Source organism: Pseudochaenichthys georgianus, chromosome 4, assembly GCF_902827115.2.
Source record: "Pseudochaenichthys georgianus chromosome 4, fPseGeo1.2, whole genome shotgun sequence".
Lineage (NCBI taxonomy): Eukaryota > Metazoa > Chordata > Actinopteri > Perciformes > Channichthyidae > Pseudochaenichthys > Pseudochaenichthys georgianus.
The window spans coordinates 18,728,832-18,750,406 of NC_047506.1; the positions used below are offsets into that span (position 1 = coordinate 18,728,832).

Consider the following 21,575-nt stretch of genomic DNA (forward strand, 5'->3'; position numbering starts at 1 on the left):
TAATGTGAAAACAAGTTATTTATACTTGCCTTTTCCCTTTACTGTGAAATATGTATTGAAATGGCAGAGCAGACTATTCTCCTAGTTTTGCATCTTTGTCTTCTGTCAGGACAAACTACATTGAAATGCTGGATAAAGTACTTCATATCATTCCTGTAGCATACTGTTTGCCTTATGGAAACTGTGTTTTTCCCTAAAGACGGAGCCTTATTGAATGTACAGAAATTAGCCTGTTGTGTTCGGTAACATGCGAGAACATATTTCTACTTAGTCCTTTAAGCGGACATGTTGATATGTGTTAATAAAAAAAAAACTGAATTAATTGGGAGTGTCTTATTTTCAGGAATAAAAAGTAGCCCTTTAAAATTACCTCCTGTAATCTAACTGAAAATAGTTTCCACAGTGCAGAATCTCTGCATGCTAACTAATATTTTTGATTAATTCTTAGGATACTCCTATACATAAGTATGCTTATGAGCAGTTGTAACACATCCACACAGTCATTGATGCAATTACACATCTATAGACGAATTTTGAAGCTGATTCCAATGTGTCAATTAGCTCAACAGAAAATGATTAGCAACTCTTTTTTATTAATTATAATTTCAAGTATATTTTTATCCCAAAATACCAAACATTCCCCTGTCTCTTTGAACGTTTAATGTGTGTTGTTTATAATATAATAAACTGTCTCTTATGGGTTTTTTCAGATACTGAGAGAATACATTGGAAATTGAAAGAGAAATGTATTAAAACTGCAGATTCACAATTGAGTCCAATTCAATGACCCTTTGTTAATTAATAAAAACAATTAGATGTTGTGCATATGTGTAAACCGACAAGAATAATAGAAATGCACAGATAGTCACAAGCAAAGTTTATTAGAACCTGTTTACCAGGAAAATACCTACATGGCAAGTTACAAGTTACAAGTTAGTTAATTTTCCCAAATCTACCATTTTAATGCGGCTCAGAAGGTTCCATCATTAACATGTCTGCAGATGACTTTTATTTTGAAACGCGCGGCCGGAAGTGCTGCCTGGGCTCCATTGTGTCAGAGTGACGCGGAGCAGCTCCCGGTGCAGGCGGACTCTCCGCCGGTGACTCGTCACTCCGCGCTGGAAGATGGCTGCGGCGGACCGGCCCCCTGTTAGGGAAGGGATCCGGATATTTTTTCTGTGTGTGTGTTGGTACACGGTCAGCTCAGGGGGCAACATCGTCAATAAAATCATCCTGAATGATTTCCCGTACCCCGTCACAGTTTCTCTGTTCCACATCATCTCTATCGTCGTGTTCCTCCCGCCGCTGCTGCGGGCATGGGGAGTCCCCACAACAGAACTGCCGAGCAGTTACTACCGGTGGACCATCCTGCCTCTAGCTTTCGGAAAATACTTTGCATCTGTGTCTGCCCACTTCAGCATATGGAAAGTACCCGTTTCATATGCGCACACCGGTGAGTACAGCCTGTTTGCATGAATGTGTGAGATAATGTGAGGCCACCTGGTAACTTGATGATGTGTCCGCACCGTCAGCTGTTAGCTACGTGGCTAACGCAGGGCAACTCGGCGACACCGACATAAAGGAGCCTGTGAGCCCGGGTCAGCGTGGCGTCCGTGAACAGACATGCTTTCATAGGATTTATTAACTTACCATCGACCCGCTAACTTAAAATTGGTCCGCTTGAGGCTCCATTTAAGAGTAACTAACTAGCTACTGTTAGCTAGCTCCCCAACTTAATTAAAGCTAATACGTCAGGGTGGAGGGTCCAGGACTGAACCTGTTTGGTGTTGCGCGTCTTTAACTTTGATCGCTGCTTCAAAAGCTTCAGCTTTTTGATGATTCATTTTCATTTGCACGGTTGTTAGGCAATGTATGATTTAAGAAGTTGGACATTTTGTCAACACTTAAATTAGTGTAGTTTATCAGAAAAAATCCTCATATTTGAAGATGCATTGTTTTCGCTGGGCAGGAAGGGGAGGAAATACTGTTCTCTGAAACGGAACCAAAACTGACAAACCAAAGTAGTTTCACAGTCCAAAGTTATCCTTTTTCCCACAGGCCAAGTGGATATTGATGGTTCAAATGTTATCAGCCACTCAATATATTACCATTATTTGAAACTGTTTATAGAGGGTTTTTTGGAGGCTGTCTATTATACTGATAAGTTTGTACAACTATGTTCCACCCATTTCTATATCAATACGTCTGTACTTAATAATGAAATACCGTTCATTATAATGCAATACAGTTTTTTAGAACGGCACAATTTGCAGTCTAAAGTATTACCACATTGTTTTTAAAATATTTCAAAATCAGAGTCTGTCATGACTGATGACAGCTCCCATTGACACACTCAACTAGTTTAAACTGCTTTAAATAACCGTGTAGCTTCATTCCATTAGTTTCCATCGGTATTTGACAGTTGAAATACAATTCAGTTGTCAGTCTTATACAACAACAGTTTGAAGGTCATACGTCATGATTTTTTATGACTGTTTGATTGTTCAGTTTTCTCTTTTATCTATTTTAAGAGAGGTGTCAATTCTACTTGGACTACATTGATTGAAAGCTTATTAAACACTTCTCCTTATGAATTCAAATTTCAACAGCACCTGTCAAATCAACTGTAACTGTGCTTATTTACAGTTGTTTCTCTCTCTTTTAAATTACATTCGAAATGCAAGTGTAGGGAGGGAAAGACGAGGTCTGTCACCATCAGTTTATCGTTATGACCTCCTGTGTTATTTAACCAATATCCTCATATTTTAATTGTTACCTGAAATTCATTTTCTAAATACCACAGTAAACAGTCATATCTTCTAATAGTTTGTCCTAAAGTTAACTAAATACACTTTACAATTAAACTATTCTTGGCTGTTTTGATCACCTCTACACACACGGGACCTTGTTGGTCCTTGGAAACAACTTTAGAGGCACAGCTGCCATGTCAATAAATCTCTCTCTCTCTCTAAAGTTTCAAAGTCACTTTGTCCATGTGGATAAAAGTTGTTTAAACTGAGCTGAATCTAGTTTTCATGGCTTTTAAGTCTCATTGTTGGTAACACACACCATCAGGATAAACCTATGCTAGTAAGTGACGCATTACAATGAAGGTGTGTTTAGCTTGGCTTGGCTTTGACCCAGTAGCTTTTCAAATGTAATCAGTCTTGTACTCTCAACCATTTAAAGGGCAATATGTTTGATATGGAGACACAGACATAGTTTGTTGTAATTTCCCAGCTGAAATTGTGCCTTTCTCTATTCTTTCTTTCTCTCACAGTGAAAGCTACAATGCCAATATGGGTTGTGCTGCTATCAAGAATCATCATGAAGGAGAAGCAAAGCACAAAGGTGAGTAGGTCCGACTCTGCAAACAGGACACAAGGCCCGCTCTGTTTCTCAGTGTTTGACACCGAGCAGTGGTGACGTGGCACAGTACTGCTGCGCCTATACTGCCGTATCACGGATATCTGCAGGGGCTTTTGTCCCTGATCAGATGTTCTATAGGGGGGTGGAAGTTGGTATTTCCACATCCACCTGTTAAATCCCCAATTCACTCAAGGCAAGGCAAGTTTATTTATATAGCACTTTTCAACACAAGGCTATTCAAAGTGCTTTACAAAAAATGAAAGACATTAAGAAAATGGCATTTAAAATCAGTCATTAAAAAGAAAAGCTAATAAGATAAACATTAAAAGAAAAAGTACATGGATAAAAGTTACAGTGCAGTTTAAGATGTGAATAGTTCAATTAAAAGCAGCGACAAAAAGAAAAGTCTTCTTGCTGGATTTAAAAGTAGTCAGAGTTGCAGCGGACCTGCAGGTTTCTGGGAGTTTGTTCCAGATATTTGGAGCATAATAACTGAACGCTGCTTCTCCATGTTTAGTTCTGACTCTGGGGACAGAAAGCTGAGCAGTCCCTGAAGACCTGAGAGATCTGGATGGTTCATAATTTAGCAGGAGGTCAGAAATGTATTTTGGGCCTAAACCATCCAGTGCTTTATAAACCAGCAGCAGTATTTTGAAATCTATTCTTTGACACACAGGAAGCCAGTGTAAGGACTTCAGAACAGGAGTGATGTGATCCACTTTCTTACTTCTAATATTACAGCAGCCAACTGGGGTTGTGTTGATGCATGTCTTTGAACTTGTTTTTGTTTAATGCAGTATGTTGGTATGCCGTGTGCAGCAGGTAGAAAGGCATCTTTAAAGCAGCGCAAGGAGTGATATGAGAGATTGATTGTATGGCTTAGCGGTGTCATGATTTTTGAGGACAAATCAGCTGCTATGCCCACCCTCTTTGTTTGATATTAATTAGGGATGCACGATATTGGTTTTTAGAAACTCGATACCGATAACTTCCTGCTTCTCAAGACCGATAATAATATAATATATATATATTAAATGTACCTGTAGTTTTTGCACACCTGGTGGTAAAAAAAAGACTAGTAGTGAGCAAATGACATGAGCATTAATACTATGAACAAACTAACCCTGGGTCGTCTCTGGCAAACCTCTTGCCTTTTTCAAAAGCCTCGTCGATAGGTAAAAGCCCCGGTGCCTTTGCAGCTGGCTTTGGATTCGCTGCTGGCTTTGGATTCGCCGCTAGTTTAGCAGCGCAGGCGTCTTCGTACGCTTTTAACACACCATCGTGGCGATGTTTCAGGTGACTAATCAGGTTGGCAGTATTATAGCTCGTTGCCTTTTTCCCTCCTCGTGGAACTTCTTCTTTGTTAATACAAATAGCAAGCGAACTATCTACTCTGAAACTTTGAAATAGTCCCATACTACCGACGACATGTTTGTTTACTGTCCTGGCTTCACGGCCGCACACCATTTACGTCACAGCCAGGCATGAGTTAGGGAGCGCTGGATTTGTGAAAAACTCCCTCTTCCTAAACCACTATACCACAGTACTGGCGAAACGGGAGGCGCCGAGTGAAAACAAGCGCCCCTCATCCCAATCCACCCACACCGCAGTATTTTTACCGCAGTAAAATATATTGTATATTATCGGGGCTATTAATCCTTTTATCGGGTTTATCGGGATGACGTCATAATTCCTAATATCGGACCGATAATTATCGTGCACCACTAATATTAATCCATGAGCGAAGGGATGGGAGAGATTTACCGTGGAGGATCAACTCGAGTGGATGGAGAGTATCAAACTTAAAGTGTTATGTCAGCATCAAATTAAACAGAGGTTCTTCACACACTAAATAAAACCTTCAACAAGTCATATTATTAGCATCACATGTGACAGTCTCGATAAGCTTTGACACTTCTACCACATAGATATTGCACAAAAACCCAATAACTCCCATCACTGTAATAGATACTGAATGAAATGCCTGCAACTAATAACACATGTTCATTGTCGGTTATTCTCTCGATGGGCTGTTTGGTCAAAAATATCAATCAGCATTTCACAAGAGAATGACATTTTCAAATGTTTTCCACAACTAAAAAAGATATTCAATGTGCTATGGGAGTAAAGGAACCAGAACATAATTAAGAAGCTAGAGTCAGAAAAAAGCTGTGAAATAGAATAATAGTTGACAACTTTGAGAGCTCTACTGTACAAACCCATTAACAGGAGTTAAGATCTAGGCTGTATTTTTCTTCATGTATAGCAACTGTCGTCAAATTGTTACGGTGCTTCCCCCCCCCCGTTGCTATAGTGTAGTTTTACCTTTTTTTTCAAGTATGCTCTGTGCAGCTGTATAATGTAGACAAAGTAGATGTCAATAAAAAGAAGCTCAATATCTGCCTCTACCACTCGGTATTAAATAAACAATGATGGAGGCGAAAACGTTTATCCTCTGATATACAACCTCATTTTCCATCCTGATGGTTAAACATGTTACACTCAAGTTCTCTTAAATGTGAATAAGGAGGGGACCTCTGAGTCTAGCATCAGCCTGTCAGGTTAACCTTGCAGTGGACAGTTCAGTATTCAGACAGGCTGCCCCACACACACGGAGCATGACGCTCATCACGTGTGTGTGCAGATCATGTTTGATGAGCAGTACGGCCTCACGCTGAATAAATACTTAGTTTAGACATGGCCTCAGTTTTGTTAAAATATAAATATCATAGACTGTACGAAACATACTCAGTGACTTACAACAGTCGTCAAAAGCAAACCGTATTGTAGAACAGTTGTATTGGATTGCATTGAAAGTGTATCTAATCAGGTGGACGGTGTGGAGCTTATGAGTACAGAGTACTTGTGACTAAACAGTACCTTCTTTGAAAGCATTGGTATAGTCTTCCCTTTAAGCTGGGAAAGCCTCCTGGATGAAATTCCACAATGAGTTGTAAAATGGGAGAGAAATCTAGGCCTCAGCTGAACCAGACAAGGCCCATCTTGTATTTCAGGGTTTCTAAAAAAAGAGCACCACTCCCGTTACAATAGTGTCATTGTCTTAAAGTACATATCGGATATACCTGCATGTCCCTTGTTGGCAGAAGATCATTTTATAAAGTCGTTGCCAAGAGCTGCTCTGCTTCTTTGTTCTGCATCCTGTTGAAATGGTCTAATCATCAACCAACAAATGAAGAGAGCTTTAAGGAACAGTCTGTTCTCATACCACCAAGTTCCTTATTCTGGTTGCCAGTGTATATATGAGCGTTTACTCGAACAGTATAACTATGGGCAGTCGTTCTTTTAAAGGCGGTAAATGGACTGAACATCCAATTGGTGTTTTTTCTCAGTTTCCCTCGGTGTAGCTGGTTTGAGGAGAGTGGGTGACTGAGTGGCTGCACAAGAGGGTTTCATAACAACTGCATGTCTCTGTCATCACAATCAAACATTTTCTAAATGCAAATAAAGCTGGCTTCAGATGTTTCTGATGGTTTCAGCCTTTAAGGTGTTTTCCTCAAGTTTCAGAAAGAGGGGTTAGCACCTCCAGGTGCAGCCTCCACGTGTGAACGTTTTGCCTCACCATCTTAACATGTGGTAGGATAGATTAATAACGCTCCTGCAGCACTTTGTGCATTTTACAAAGTTTAGTAAAGAAGTTTGAGAGAGTTTCTTCTGGGATACAAGTTGTGTTTTGTGCTTGGAATTTAGGCTTTTTTTAATGATTCACGTTGGGCTGCAGCTTAAGTTTATTTTCATCAGCTAATAATCTGCCAATTATTCTCTCAGAAATCTATCTAGCGCTGAAACTATTCTTTACCGAACTCGATTACTAAAAATGGTTATGACCCGTTTAACTTCGTAACACTAGCTTTATGCAGTACATCAACAATACTACTAATGGTAATATTTTAAAATATAAAGACAAAATGCAATCCTTCATTCCCTGAATTGTTTGTTTGTATACAAAAACACTATAATGAAGAATAAAATATTTAATTGTTGACGAGAGTTTAATTGTGACAAATACATAACTCTTTACTGTTGGGGAAATCATTTCCAAGGCCCATAACTTTGGACCCAGTGTATCCGTTCATACTGCCCTGACTGAGCACACGCACCTGTAGCCTATGGCTGCTGTGCTCTGTGTTTTGTCTGCCTGCTGGCGTCAGCTGATAGAGTGTTATGATTCTATCTTGTTATGCACAATGTTGATATTCTCTCTGAACTAGCTAAACACACGGGTCTGGGGTAGAGTTCTTCAGAATTGACGTGGCAACTCTCCCATGAAGTTCAGAATCTCTGGCTCTTGGACTTGTGATGTTAATTCTCCGGCTGAAGCTCCAAATAAAACCATCAGTGTTTGCCATCAAAGCTCCAGCTCTCCCCGTGTCTCCTTCCTAAGTCGGTGACACCCACTGCATTGCTACACACAAGTTTTCCCCCACATTTACAATATAAGCAATACAATGGTGATTATCCTAAAAAACATGTAGTTGTTTACTCATATTTTCTCTTGTGTATTTAATTTTTAAATGTTTTTAAGTATTTCTTATCCTAGTTCAGTCAAAAGAATGTCATACTTTGTCTATCCCTATCTATTTCTCAAAGTTAAAGCTGATCACTTTCAATGTTTAATTTGCCAGTCCAAAACCCAAAGATGCAGTTCACTGGGATATAAAACGGAGAAAAGCATAACATCTCCATGAAAGAGTCCGGAAAAAGCACGCATTTTGTTCATTTCTGCCATTACTTTAATGTGTAATCAATTATCAAAATGATCATTCTTACTAGTTTTAGTAGCATGCAGCGAGTGATGTTTTGATGGATATAAACTGAATGTTGTTCCTCTGGGTTTCTGCTGACTCTGTTTCTATCGTAGGTGTATGTGTCGCTCATCCCCATCATCGGGGGGGTGCTGCTGGCCACGGCCACCGAGCTGTCCTTTGATCTTTCAGGACTCATCAGCGCTCTGGCTGCCACGCTCTGCTTCTCCCTGCAGAACATCTTCTCCAAAAAGGTAAATCATTGTCATGCTGGAGTGTGCCCCATGATGACTAAGATGTGGAAAGTGAAAAGTGTTGCTTCTGGGTGCTTTGATGTGAAATGCCATAAAATGACATGTTTTATGTTTGTTTGAGGGGTTTTTTGTATATAAAATGCGGTCAGAAAAGTGAAATGGTTCTGTGTTGAAATGAGCAACTGCATTTCACGACTATTGTTCTTTCGACTATGTCCGTATGCGCCCCTGGTGTTGTTGCCTTAACGAAATAGTGTGTATGTGATATTGCATGCAGGCCTCATGTTCAACCAAATGCTGGTAATTGGCAATATTACTATCACAAATAGACACAGCAAAGTCTACTTAGTGATTTGAAAATATTGCTGTTAGTTAGTTCTGGGATTTTGGATTTCGTGGTGGACACATAATAAAACTTAAGGTTAAAAAAACAGGATTGAAAATGGAATATTGTCATCTCCTGGCTGACCTATTTTCATTGGAAATAATTAATGTTCTGGGTCTGGCTTCTCGTTTGGCACAAGTCTGGCTTATGGCAACAACTCCACAAAGCGATTTACTTTTCAACACTATTATAAATAATGTCCTGGTTAAAAATATATTAGCTGACTTTTATAAGGTTGCTGAATTAGTTTTTGTTCTAAAGCGATTGGTGTTGTCAACTCTGTCATGTAACAATAAAGGACCCAGAATATGGCATCACTATTGACTTGTATGGAGTAGTATGACTTTTGTTTAGTTTACTTCCTCCTTGTCTAAATGTTTTCTTCCCCTTATTAAAGGTTTTGCGCGACACAAAGATCCATCACTTGAGGCTGCTCAACATCCTGGGCTTTAATGCAGTTTTCTTCATGCTGCCCACCTGGGTTCTGGTGGACCTCTCCGTGTTTCTCGTTAATGGAGACCTGGTGAGTAGCAGTAAAGGAACTTCTTTGTGACAGTGGCTAGAGTTCAGCAGCTCGTTTTGGTTCCTCAACCTAACCTGACCGTTAGTGCTGCACAATTGTTGCTCAAATGTGAATCACGATTTTCCTCCATAAGAATTGAGATCACGATTCTCATCGTTTCAATGAAAATATGTATTGCCCTCTTACTCTTAGACGTCACGTGAATATAATGAATTTAAACGAACAACATTTGTCTCTTTTGTAACAAAAACATAACTTTGTCTTTAGTCTGTAGTTGCTGAATACTGAACAAACATTACTACATTCAAAATGTGGCTTTAAACAGACACCATCAACATCAAAGTGCTCGACTTAAATCCAAGTCTCAGTTTCTTGGAGCAAAAACATAGAGTAACTAAAATGAATTTGACAGCCAACGACAGTGGCTTTAAACAAAGTGCTTGACTTAAACTCAAGTCTCTCTGGTAACAAAACATACAGTAACTAAAATAAAGATATTGCTGCTGCCTGAGTGCTGAACATAAAAAATAGAATTGTTGCAGCTTTATAATAACAAAATGTAAACTTTGCAGTAGCACCTGTCCACAGTGACAGGACACCCAACTACTGTGCAACAACACCAACCTGTTTGTCACAGGGAGGAATGCACTTAAGTTACTCAAAATACCTCACCACAGTGCTGAATATAAAAACAAAACATTCACAGCTTTAGAATAATAATATAAAAAAAGCCTTCTAACTACTGCACTTAAAGGTTCTTGTACTGAAAAAAACATAAACTTAAACAAAGTGCTAGACTCCACTGAGTAGTAATGTCACTGAATCAAAAGGATTAACTTAAATACTGCAGTCAGTACTGAATATAAAAACGGAACAGAACATAAAGTTACAGCTTCAGAATAAATGTAAATAAAGCCAAGCTGCCTAGCTACTAGCACAGTCCATCTACTTTTTTCGGCACAAGCACAACTTCCCTCTCACTCTCGCCAGAGTCGCCACCAGGATTTTCATCGGTGTTGTTGTCATTGTCCTCGACCTCCTCGTCACTCAGTTCTGTTTTTCCTGTACTACTAGTCGCTCTCGTCACTCTTTGCTAATCAGTGCTAATGCTAACGCTTCTGTAAACATACTGCCGGCTCCTGCCCTCACGTGCTGCATTCAGTGAGTGTTGCCAGGTATACTTATTATAAGCCACATTGGGCTTATCTTTCTGTGAAGTTGCTTGGTAGTAAGTAATAATGGTTGTTGCGGTTGTAGAGCTTGTAGACCCGACATATATAGGTTTAAAGTGCTCATGTTCTTTTGCGCTTGTTTTCACATGCCCCTTTCACACCAGCGCCTTTTCAGCTCCGGCTCGGAGCTAGAGCCTGAAAAGCGCCGGGTTTCCAGTTCACACCGGAGCTGCGCCGGCTCTTAGCTCCGGAATCCGCTTCATTTCCAGCTCCAAAAAATTGTCGGTCCAGAGGCAAGAGCTTTGGAGCTAAGAGGTGACGTCGCTTACGTCGAGGCGTGCAGGAAACTAAACCCACCTCCCCTGAACATGGGTCGACTGTTATGCCTGCCTACAAGCAGTAGTGCCTATAAACACACTTTATAAAGTCAGGCAACACTAACCAGGCTTCGTGTGATTCTGTTTATTTGTACCTTACTTTGACCATCCGTTCGCTGTTATCGATCATTGTGGAGAGAGGCAGACGTGTTGTTTTGTATTATTGCAGCTATCGGATGCAAGTAGTCAGTTTAGCTTCGGTTGCTATGCTAACATCACCCGTTTTATACCAGAGAAACTTTCATAACAGCGTTGTGATACCAAACAGTGTCAATTCAGACTGACACACATTCACTTAGGCTAAGGGGAACTGGGGATATGCATCAGCTGCTTGTGTTATTCGGACAGTGAATACTTTAGAGCGGCCGCTGCAGTGTGAGCTAACCGGGAGCTAACGGGAGAATAAACTCCTGTGGAAGAGCAGCCAGCACTGCAGCGGTCGGTAAATGCTGCAGAAACACATTAATAAACAATGAACAACGGCACTCTGGAGCAAAGTATAAGGTTGGAGAAGTCGTTATTCAATTTATTCTGGCTTCGTGTGATTAAAAGCAACACGATCATCGACCCGACGCAGTTGTTGTTGTTGTTGTGAGCTGCCGTTGGGGGGCAAATCAGCGATGTAAACGGTGACGTCATGACGCAGCAAGGGCAGCTCTGGGGCGCCAGTGGGCGGTGTGCACAGAGCGGGAGCTGAAAAAGGAAACCGGAGCTGAACCAGAAAAGCTCCCGCTCGAAGCTAGAAACTGAAAAGCGCTGGTGTGGAAGCCGCAATACACCTGGTTGCTTATTCCTTCCGCAAAAACTGGCCACCCTAGTGGCTGCAGCCTTACCACTGCATGAGAGGAGGAGGAGAGACAGACAGAACACTACCATTTGCATGCGATCATGGTACTTTAATGTTAAATGCATAGAGTATATTTGCTTTACATCGTTTAAGTATGATTGACATTGCAAGTTGGTATTATTCAGAAGCAAAATAATTAAAAATATATATCAGCATGACGTCATAAGATCGCCGTAATTTAGAAATGAGATCGCATAGGTGTCTGAATCGAGATCACGATCTTTTTTCGATTAATTGTGCAGCACTACTGACCGTACTGCTTTCTTCACAGGCCGACATCCAGGGATGGTCGGGGACCTTCTTCCTTCTCCTCATCAGCGGCTTCTGCAACTTCGCTCAGAACGTCATCGCCTTCAGCGTCCTGAACATCGTCAGCCCGCTCAGCTACGCAGTCGCAAACGCCACCAAGAGGATTATGGTCATTAGCATCTCACTGCTAATGCTGCGCAACCCGGTCACCAACACAAACGTCATGGGTATGATGGCGGCCATAGTTGGCGTCTTCCTCTACAACAAGGTGAGTCACACTGACTAATGGGAGGCAGTAAGAGGAGGTAAATTAGAGGTTCCTTTAATTTTAGAACTCCTAAAGAGCCATCCAGTGTTTCTGATTTGCATACAGTATGACAAGCCCTTGAGCGAGACCCCCACACTGCTCCCCCAGAGCTGAAAATAAAAAAAGCTGCTAGATACTCATAATACTAAGATGTGTTAAATGCAGTGTGGGCATTTCCCTGTGTGTACATGTGTGACATTTAAAGTTGTTTGATTTTGAATCCTCCATTTCCATCCTACAATTCTTTTCTGAACCTTATCTTGTGGTGTAAAAAAAATAGGTTTGCATTATTTTCCATAGCATCCACCCCCAACTATGTGCTCTATAGATTCTCGATGTATAGGCTTGGCTTTTGCTTTACAGTTCTTCTTTTCTCAACTGCCAATATTTCTGTCACTCTCCATTCTACTTGTGGCTGTTTGGCTACAGACTTAAAGTAAATAGTTATGTTTTAGACTCTCTGTATTTATCCTCTGTGAGAAACATTTTTCCCACCACAGCTATGCAGGATCCGTAGGCATACAGCCAGTCATTTAAAATCTGCCCTTCACCCCTGCCAACAGGCCAAGTATGACGCCAACAAGGAGAAGAAGCTGCTGCCAAGCTCCAAGCAGGACCTGGTTTCCTTCGACGACCCGGTGATGGAGAAGCTCCAGGCCAACGGATCAGTGCCTTTCTCCCACGGCCTGGATCAGCAGCACAGCAGGAACAACGTGCTGACCGACCACTTCCAGTACAGCCAGCAGGCCTACACGACAAACCACGGCAATAGCCACCAGTACGTCGTGTGAGGGAGGGGTTTGCCCTCGCTCTGCACGGCTGTCATAGACTTTGCTGTGTGGCCGCCGCCTCTCTGCAGCGGCACACGGCTCCAAACACCAGACTGAAGGCAAGTGCTGTTTGTTCTGGACGGGAGGCAAGAGAGGGCCAGTGACGCGCTCCGCCCCGTCTGAACTTCACTTTCTGACAGCTTTGCCGTATGTCATTGTTTATTTATTAGTTTGGTACTGACTGTATTAGATGGTCTGAGAGGAAACAAAACGTAGCCATGTTATCACAGAAATATAAAACAGCAGGTGGACACGTAAAAAAAGGAGGATGAATGGTTTGCACCGTGCCGTCTGGAAATGTATGAGCCAGCCATAATCTCTTGTTGGTTGTTTTTGTTCACTTTCAGAGGATAGGATGTTAATTTGGACGCTAAATCACACCAAAACAACAGGCATGTTACATTGTGTAACAGAGTAGTCTCAGTGGAAGGCCTAGCGTTTTGGTTTCTTCTTTAGGCACCTGTAATGATGTTTGAATTGTTTGTCACTCTTCAAAAAGCTGAAGGCAGATGGGACTTGTTTGTAGACAATGGAGGAATTGAAGTAACTGTCACCTGATGCTAAGATAATCAGGTCTCTCCCTCTCACTGGGCATTCTGTTGTATGGGGTTCAAACTTGGGATTCATTTGAATCACTTTGGAGATCCACTGATTTATCTAGTATCTCCACGAGGTACACATTTCAATTAGTCCAATACTTCTTTATGACTAACTTTCTACAAAACGAATGGCAATTCCCATCAGCCTCAGCTCTACTTTGTTTAGTGCTAAAGTTAGCAAACTAGCATGCTATACTAACATGGTAAACATTAAACCTGATATCAGCGTCTAAGCAGCATCGTCATTTGTGAGCATGTTAGCATGGTAAAGCTAGCATTTAGACTGCACTTTTCAACGTGGTATAACATTACATGTGCCTGATGAAGAAAAATGCCCACATTTCGAAATAAATGTATAAAATATCCATATCCGTTGATTTTGTCTGCAAAAAAACGATGCAGTTTATATTGTTGCACTTGGGAGATGGTTACCTTCAGTCACACTTGTTGTCAGCCAGTGTTTTTAAAAGCAAGAACCTTTAAACACACAAAGTGTCTTTTAACTAAGATAACATTTCGGAGTGAGACCAGCTCTGTCTCGGAGCGGTCCATGACCTCCCACACATCTGTCCTTTCCCCCAAGAAACCAATACGTCCACCATTTGTTGTTATGGAGCACATGTGAAAAGCTCAAATTGGGTTTACCAGAACAAAGTATCATTTTAGTCTCATCATGTAAACTGTCATTTTATTATTATTTCCTTTTTTAGATTGTATAGTTGGTAGGTGAATCGATTTACAACAGTGCATTGTTTAACTGATAATTGGCATTTATTCATTGATTGAGTGATATCTTTCTCTCCTGCCACTTCAATGTTTTCAGTCTGAACCAAAGCTGCTTTGTCACGTTGAGAGGCCGGGTTTGAGTTTGCACATCATTTGAATGCATTACGCAGATATTTTCTGTCTGTCCTGGGGTTTTTAATCTGAAGTGTATTTGCAACATTAGCACCCATGGTCAGTGTGCAGCTTCAAAATGAGACATGCATGAAATCACAGGTTTGGGATTTTTTTTTTTTTTTTTTAATTAAAGACTCAATTGTAATGTCCTGGTGGACAAGAGATGTGATTTGCATTATTGATTATTACAATATCTGAAAAACTTTCACCCAAGTTATCATTTATTAATGAAAAGCCTTATTTAATTGAGTTAGCATGGGTCACATGCCTTTCTTGTGCAGGATCTCTGATGCACACTAAGCAACTCACTGCAGCAATATTAGGTTTTATATATATTATTTTTTTGTGATCTCGGCATAGAATTCTTGTCATTTCATAAAGGTAGCATTTATATACCAGGATGTTTTTGTTTTCACTCAAAGTCATTTAACTTCAAAACGTTAAACCAATATTTCTATATTTAGATGTATTTAAATGACTTTTTAATATCTATTTGTTGCTCTTGAAACCGAAAGGGCAGAGAATTAAAACCCGTCTCTGCAGCTTTACGACTGTTTGGTTTTACAGCCGTACATATCTCATATAGTTAAATGTAAATGCTCTTTTTATCTCCCTGAAAGCAGCCGTTTGAAACACTTGATAAACCTCCTCTCCTTCCCAACACAAAACACTGAGTTTACTACAGACCAGAGTCAGGTATTTAACGACTAAAATACCCTCTTTATATGGCATGATTCTGTGAAGACCCAAAGGCAAGTGGATATTATTTGCAACATCTTCATAGTTACTAGCAGTAACTTGAAGAAGCAGATGTCTGGAAATACTTCTTATGTGGAGCTGTCAAGAAAGTTTCACAAGCAATCATGACCCCAACTCTAAATCGCATAATACTTACGGAACTTTTTTCAAACAGATTTGTTCTTGAATATTTTGGATCCTTTAACTTAGAAGAGCTGATAGTTGTATCACGTTCAAAACTATTTTTCTAAATATCAAAATGGGAAATGTTATCCCGTTATCCATCAGAATCTTTGGAAAAACCATTGGTCCTTAAGTGACATATCTCAACATGAAAGCCTTCTTTTTGTTAAAAAGAAGGACGCATCAGATTGGTGCAATAAATCAGGTGAACTAACATATCTTACCCCTGCATGATTAGATACACGTATGGAGATCAGACAAAACGCTGTCATTCAGCTGCGAGGAGAGAGCAAAGACTAACACACTCTGAACTTATCAACAGCGTATATGTGACTACATGTTAAACATCTGTGTGACATCGACCGATAACACCCAAACTACTCAACGAGGAAACAACACTTTTCGTGGTTAAAGAATGTAATGTAACCTGGTCATACTGTTTTTATTTTTTCAAAAATGTTGTGTCATTGTATTTTGCTGGAGCAAATGTTTTTAATGTCTTTTGGATTTCTTTTTTTTCCTCTTCATGTTGCCAAAAGCAGTTAGCAATAAATGTTATGAGCAAGATGTAAAAATGCATCAACTACAACCTGTAGGACACATGTTTTATGAGTGTATCCATTCATTTGTTTTCAGTGTCCTGCCGGCTGTTTGTTTCTGAGCTAACTGGGAGACAAATGTTTTATTTGGATGTTGGCTCTCACCTGTAAAGATAATAACTGGGATGTAAATGTTAATGAGTGGAGAAATGGGAGTTTACTTTGTAAAACTTGTATGATTATTATGTGTGTGCATCTCGAGGCATACTTTTTACTTAACCGCTGTTAATAGGTTTGTATTTATGGTGTAAAAAACATTGAACAGAGGTGCAGCTGTGCACCTTGTCTGCTTCTGTTTAGTAAAAGCTATTTTTAAATGTTTGGGGGGGAATAAATGCATTGCGGAATATTGAACATTTTTGGTTGTCTTCATTAATCAAGTTTATGGAGCTTTTTAGAAAGAAGTTTAAATGTGACAGCTGTTGGGTTATTTCCAGCCACACTTGAAAGATAGTTTTACGTATTGCACTAGCATCAGAGTATGTGTGTAAATTACCGAGAGCATAATGTGCGTGTTAAATCTGTTACCTGTATGCTCTTGCTACAGGCACCACAGATAAGATGGATGATGGACTCGGTACTGTATATTCATCACATTCTTAGAGACCAGACTTGATTCCTGTTTTGGGAGTTTTTCTTCCCCCTGGTGGCCAAAAATCAGTAAATGCAAGCATCGATTTCCCCTTCTTGAGATGAGAGCAGTGAAGCATGTCAAAATGAATGTGATCTCTTCTTCAATCTCCGCAAAGGATGTCTTCCATACTTGACCCTGACTGATGTGTCATTCATCCGGAGTAAATCATACGTCATCACCTTTAATCAAGAGATACTGTCAGTGCATGTCTTTTTTCAGCAACACCCTGCAAAGAAATCCTGCAGATAGAGTTCAGCCACCGTCCCGCTCTTCATGTTACAGTTACATCTTTGAACCTGGACCGGACTCTTCCTGGTCTATGACATGCAAAGGGAAGCTCACTACCAATTTGGTCTAAGTCTAATGATGGGTGACCAAAAACTAGGCCAACTGAAGCTGAGTGACCAAGTGTTTACATGCTGTGTTTTTGTTTTTCAACAGAAGCAGGATCTGACCGGAAAAACTGATGCTGGCAAAGTGAATATTTTCATGTACTAGTTGGCATCGTCAAGACCACTGTGGTTGAGTTTAAATACAATTTAAAGGTTGAATATAATACTGAAGCCCTGACTTTGTTCAGCTGCTCAGAGCAAATGAGTCTGCCCCAAGGGAAGAGTGCATAATCTGCCGCTTCTTTTTTAGCCAATATTAAGTATAAGCTTCCGACCTGCACAAATGTTTACACTTATTCAAGCTCATTTTAGGCAAACCTTGTGAGCATAGATGTTGCATTTAGGCTTGCTGTTTAGTAATGTGGAATCATGTACAGGTGTGTTTTGAAATTAATGGATTTTGTACACCAAGGCCAAAGGTGGTCAGCACTAAATTAGACAACAGAAATTTGAGTTTCAATCAAAACTGAAACAGTCAAAGATACAAAAGACAACAGGGCTCAAGATAGGAACTTTATTACAAACATGAATCAACAGCATTTAATCAATGCCTTATTGTTTGTGTAAACCGTACTCCTCCAGGGACGTGGCTGTAACGGGTTTTGTAGGAGGTAAAATCCTACAAGACACATCTCAGAGAAATACTTGTGCTGCGTCTCAATCAGAGTCTTATCTCCATGTTATTTCTGTTATAAGAGTGTCATTTGAACACTGGCTCCAGATGAAAAAGTGTTGTACCATCTCTGTAGCATCCAACTGGATAATTCACATGAACTGACTGATCTGTGGGGGGGAGGAGCTGATGCTGACGTGACGAGGGATGACAGAGGACAAGGAACTTCACATTGACCTGATGGAAGGATTTCTGAGCACTGATTCTGTTTTTATAAGAAAAATAATTCAACATGTTTTGGAGCTTCTTGAATATTTTCTGGTTTTAATACTCGGTAAAATGAATATCATTGACTTGTGGACAGATCATTTGAGGATGTCATCTTGTGCTTAAGGCAAGACTGATCAACATTTTCTGACATTTTATAGACCAAATATAGAGATAGATTTGAGCTGCATCCCTAGTTTGGTAATAACATCCAACATAGTGTTTCTTCATAAGTCCTGTGTCACAGCAGTAGATGCCTATAGATGTAAAGCAGAAGTCATATTTTATTTAATAAATAATCCTACAGGAGCTCCGATGGTCCTGTCCGGCCTCGGGCCGGTGTGTCCATCCCAAAGACAACAACTCTCAGACAAAGCCCTGCGTCAATGTGCTTGCGGCCTGAGCAAGCAGCAAACATTCACAGAAGTCACACACATTTTCCGTCTGTGTTAAGTCTGACGGGGACTCTCTGTGTCGTACGAAGTGAATTTGACAGTGGCGGGCAGCTGAGTCATGATGTTTGCGTTGCACATCAGCTGCGTGATCATGGCTGTCCCTCACGATTACAGGATAAAACAGACTCGTTTGTAATGTTGGGGATGAAGTACTGCGAGTGCTGCTGCCTTGTCAATTTGAGTACCTTCCTAAACAGAGACCTCCTGAGGAGGATGTAGATCCAGGGGTCGAGGATGGGGTTTACAGCTGCTATCCTGATGGCTGCCAGGTCAGCGTTAGGGTCATTGTTCAGAATGAAGCAGTTGGCAAACACACGGACCTGAAAGAGAAAAACAGGTTATGGCTCATTCAAATGTTTTATTTAAACATGCTGTAATGGCAGCAAATATAGGAATGTTTCCTTTCAGTACTTTTCACGTTTCCCAATACAAATCAAGGTTATCATTTCATAGTTTCTCTTGAAAAGTGATTACTCTAAAATATTAATAACGCATGATCAACATCACATGGTTTCCAACCTATTTTAGTGCTCTTAAAACTGTGACCCCTTGTTTAAGGTTCATAATGTCTATTAATTGTATGCAGTTACAAATGTTTTGATTTTCCCTAAACTGTTTCATTAAAATAGTAAAAACATGTAATCTTACATAATATGATGAATAAAAAATAAAATTAACTCCACCTCCTCAGGTAAAATTCCTGTATATACTTTATTAGTTATAGTCAAAATAACTGTATACTGTTAATGTATCCATCAATTTAATGTTGCTGTAAAGCTGAAGCTCATGTTAACACTTATGCTGCACTATAGTTTATTAATTTACCCCCGGGGGATCAAAAACGTTTCATCTTAATTATTAATTTTATACCAGAATATATTAGTCATTTATTAGATTTTGTATCATTATTCAAAATCTACAAAGTAATGTATGATCAAATTTAGCAAAAATATGTAATGTGCTTGAACAATATGCCTCTGAATTGTTGTAGAATAGCCATAAAGTATAGCAAAACATAAAAATATATGTGTTATATAAAGTATAACAACGTTTACCAACATTTCAGATTGCTTGAGTAAAATACTTAGTTACTTAAAAATTAAAATCCTTCTAATTAAGGTTTGCTGCTCCGTAAAGGTGAGTGCATGCAACAGAAACCACAAACTGCCTTTATAAGTCAGGGGGACTCACCACCAGCGGGGCTGAACAGGCCAGCACCACGGCCGAGGTCATCACCAGCACTGCCATCATCTGGGTCTCTGCAGCCGAGGACAGAGCCCTCCACCTGTCCCGGACGCTGGCTCTGGTGACGGGCCGCTGCACGGTCCTCTGGCGCATCAGCAGCAGCGCTCCGCACACCGCCAGGTTCAGCAGAATGGTGCCCAGGATGAGCAGCAGGCTGACGGAGCCGTACAGCACAGCATAGGCAGCGGCCACAGTCTCCTCTGCCCCCCAGTCGATGAAGCACCAGGTGCCGGACGGCTGCAGCTCGCTTTTCGACATGCCCATCATCGGGAGGCAGCAGAAGAAGATGTTACAGATATAAATGTAGAACAGGAACTTTTGCGCAAAGCGCCGGTCCACCCCCCACCGCTGGTAGGTGTACGGGCAGCATATGGCCATGTACCGCTCCGCTGCCATGGTGCATATAATGCTCAGCCCTGTCAAACCGAAAAACAGCAACAAAAAGGAGTGAAACTCGCACAAATGCTGCACCGTGAGCACAGTCTTGTCCATGTAGTTGGCTATGGTGAGCGGACTGGCCAGGCACGTGCCCAGCAGGTCGGTCACCGCCAGGCCGCACACCAGCGTGTAGAAAGCTGAAGATTTCCTCTCCTGTCGAGATACTGACAGGACGATTATTGCAATAATATTCCCAATGGCGCCTCCAGCAAACATAAAAATCGGTAAAGCGATTGCTGTTCCAAACGTGGTCGCTTGTTGGGAATGCTGCACCAGCGTCTCGTTCATGGAAACAGATCCGTGCGTAATGTTCAGGCTCTCCATCGCCAAAAACAATCTCGTGTTACTTAGCGATATTTGCCTCGGTCTGTAGAGGATTTGGGAATGCATTTCCTTTTGAACCCCCTGTAACAGAAGATAAGGGGTGAGTAGGGGTACTTTTTCTGGTAGTCTCATCCCCTCAGATTTCCAGTAATCCAGATGCAATTAGCCAGGGGTCGTTGCGCACAGCTGGGAGCTGAGAGGTGGGCTGTCTCTATTATACTGCAACACTCAGCAGACTCCGCTCTATCTGATCTGCAGAGGTTGGCGTCATCATAGCCCTGCGTAGTTTAAGAGTTGTGGCTGCCTATCAGGAGGTCAACTTCACTAGACCGATGATGAAGAGACAGAAGAGGCTTCAGGAGACCTTTCTCACATTTAGACATGAGTCATATTTGGATGTAGAAACTATATAATGCAATATTTGTAATCAACTTGTATAAGAAAGCTTTGATGGTATAACTCATGAGATAATAAGACTTTTTCAAAGCAGTTTAGTTAAATGTGGGTTTTCACTGTTATGTTGATCATTTATAACTCAAAGGGCCAGTACAGTCAAATTACAGTAAACATATATGTATATCAGCAGAGGAAGTTTGGGTTTTATATATTCCTTGAAGCGATAACTTGGAGGTGTGAGGCAGATACTCCTGTTACCAAAAAAATGGATGCTCATATTTCCTGTGAAGTATTTACTAAACAGTGTTTGTGAGATGTGGGACATTGGAAAAATATTAACTGTAATAAAACTGCAGCTGCAGCTATACAACTTCCAAACATACAGATCCACTTTCTTCAGCAGATAAGCGATCTGAAATCTCAAAAATTTCAAAGAATATTTAAAACAGGTGGAAAAGCTTTATGATCTGCCCAAATGTTTGGTATCAGGGATGACGCTACAAAAATACCTAATTAAACACATGAATATATATGGTTGGAAGAAGGTGTTCCAGCTTTGTCCCAAACAGAGATGACTGTAAATGGTTGTGAAGAAAACACAAGGCTGATGGACACCTCGAGCACACACAGGACGTCAGTGCACTTAGCCTGCTCTGACTCTGCCGCCATGGCACATTCATTACAACGTGACTTGTGTTTACAGTGAGGAGCAGCAG

General features: G+C 40.7%; 2 protein-coding genes across 2 annotated transcripts; one reads left to right on the forward strand and one right to left on the reverse strand.

The window, feature by feature from the left end:
• The first annotated feature begins 1,071 nt into the window (after nt 1-1,071).
• slc35e1 (solute carrier family 35 member E1) lies at nt 1,072-16,449 on the forward strand. Its single transcript, XM_034080753.2, has 6 exons — nt 1,072-1,453; nt 3,281-3,351; nt 8,249-8,386; nt 9,169-9,294; nt 11,962-12,207; nt 12,810-16,449. Exons 1-6 carry the CDS (start codon nt 1,126-1,128, stop codon nt 13,035-13,037), a joined length of 1,137 nt encoding a protein of 378 aa, XP_033936644.1. The 5' UTR covers nt 1,072-1,125; the 3' UTR covers nt 13,038-16,449.
• A 1,918-nt stretch (nt 16,450-18,367) lies between these two features.
• Nucleotides 18,368-20,526, reverse strand: LOC117445574 (prostaglandin E2 receptor EP4 subtype-like). The gene is made up of 3 exons (XM_034081320.1): nt 19,648-20,526; nt 18,642-18,776; nt 18,368-18,400 (listed from the first exon to the last, which is right to left on the reverse strand). The coding sequence occupies exons 1-3, from the start codon at nt 20,461-20,463 to the stop codon at nt 18,368-18,370; spliced, it is 984 nt and encodes a 327-aa protein (XP_033937211.1). The 5' UTR covers nt 20,464-20,526.
• Nucleotides 20,527-21,575: the final 1,049 nt, after the last annotated feature.

Excerpts from the sequence above, each read along its gene's own strand:
- LOC117445574 (XM_034081320.1), bottom strand. The coding sequence starts at position 20,463 with ATGGAGAGCCTGAACATTACGCACGGATCTGTTTCCATGAACGAGACG. Across the intron at positions 18,777-19,647 it reads CCTGTTCAGCCCCGCTGGTG|GTCCGTGTGTTTGCCAACTG; the intron begins GTGAGTCCCCCT and ends TTTCTCTTTCAG. Across the intron at positions 18,401-18,641 it reads GGAGGTCTCTGTTTAGGAAG|GCCGCAAGCACATTGACGCA; the intron begins GTACTCAAATTG and ends CTGCTTGCTCAG.
- slc35e1 (XM_034080753.2), top strand. The coding sequence starts at position 1,126 with ATGGCTGCGGCGGACCGGCCCCCTGTTAGGGAAGGGATCCGGATATTT. Across the intron at positions 3,352-8,248 it reads AGGAGAAGCAAAGCACAAAG|GTGTATGTGTCGCTCATCCC; the intron begins GTGAGTAGGTCC and ends TTTCTATCGTAG. Across the intron at positions 9,295-11,961 it reads TTCTCGTTAATGGAGACCTG|GCCGACATCCAGGGATGGTC; the intron begins GTGAGTAGCAGT and ends CTTTCTTCACAG.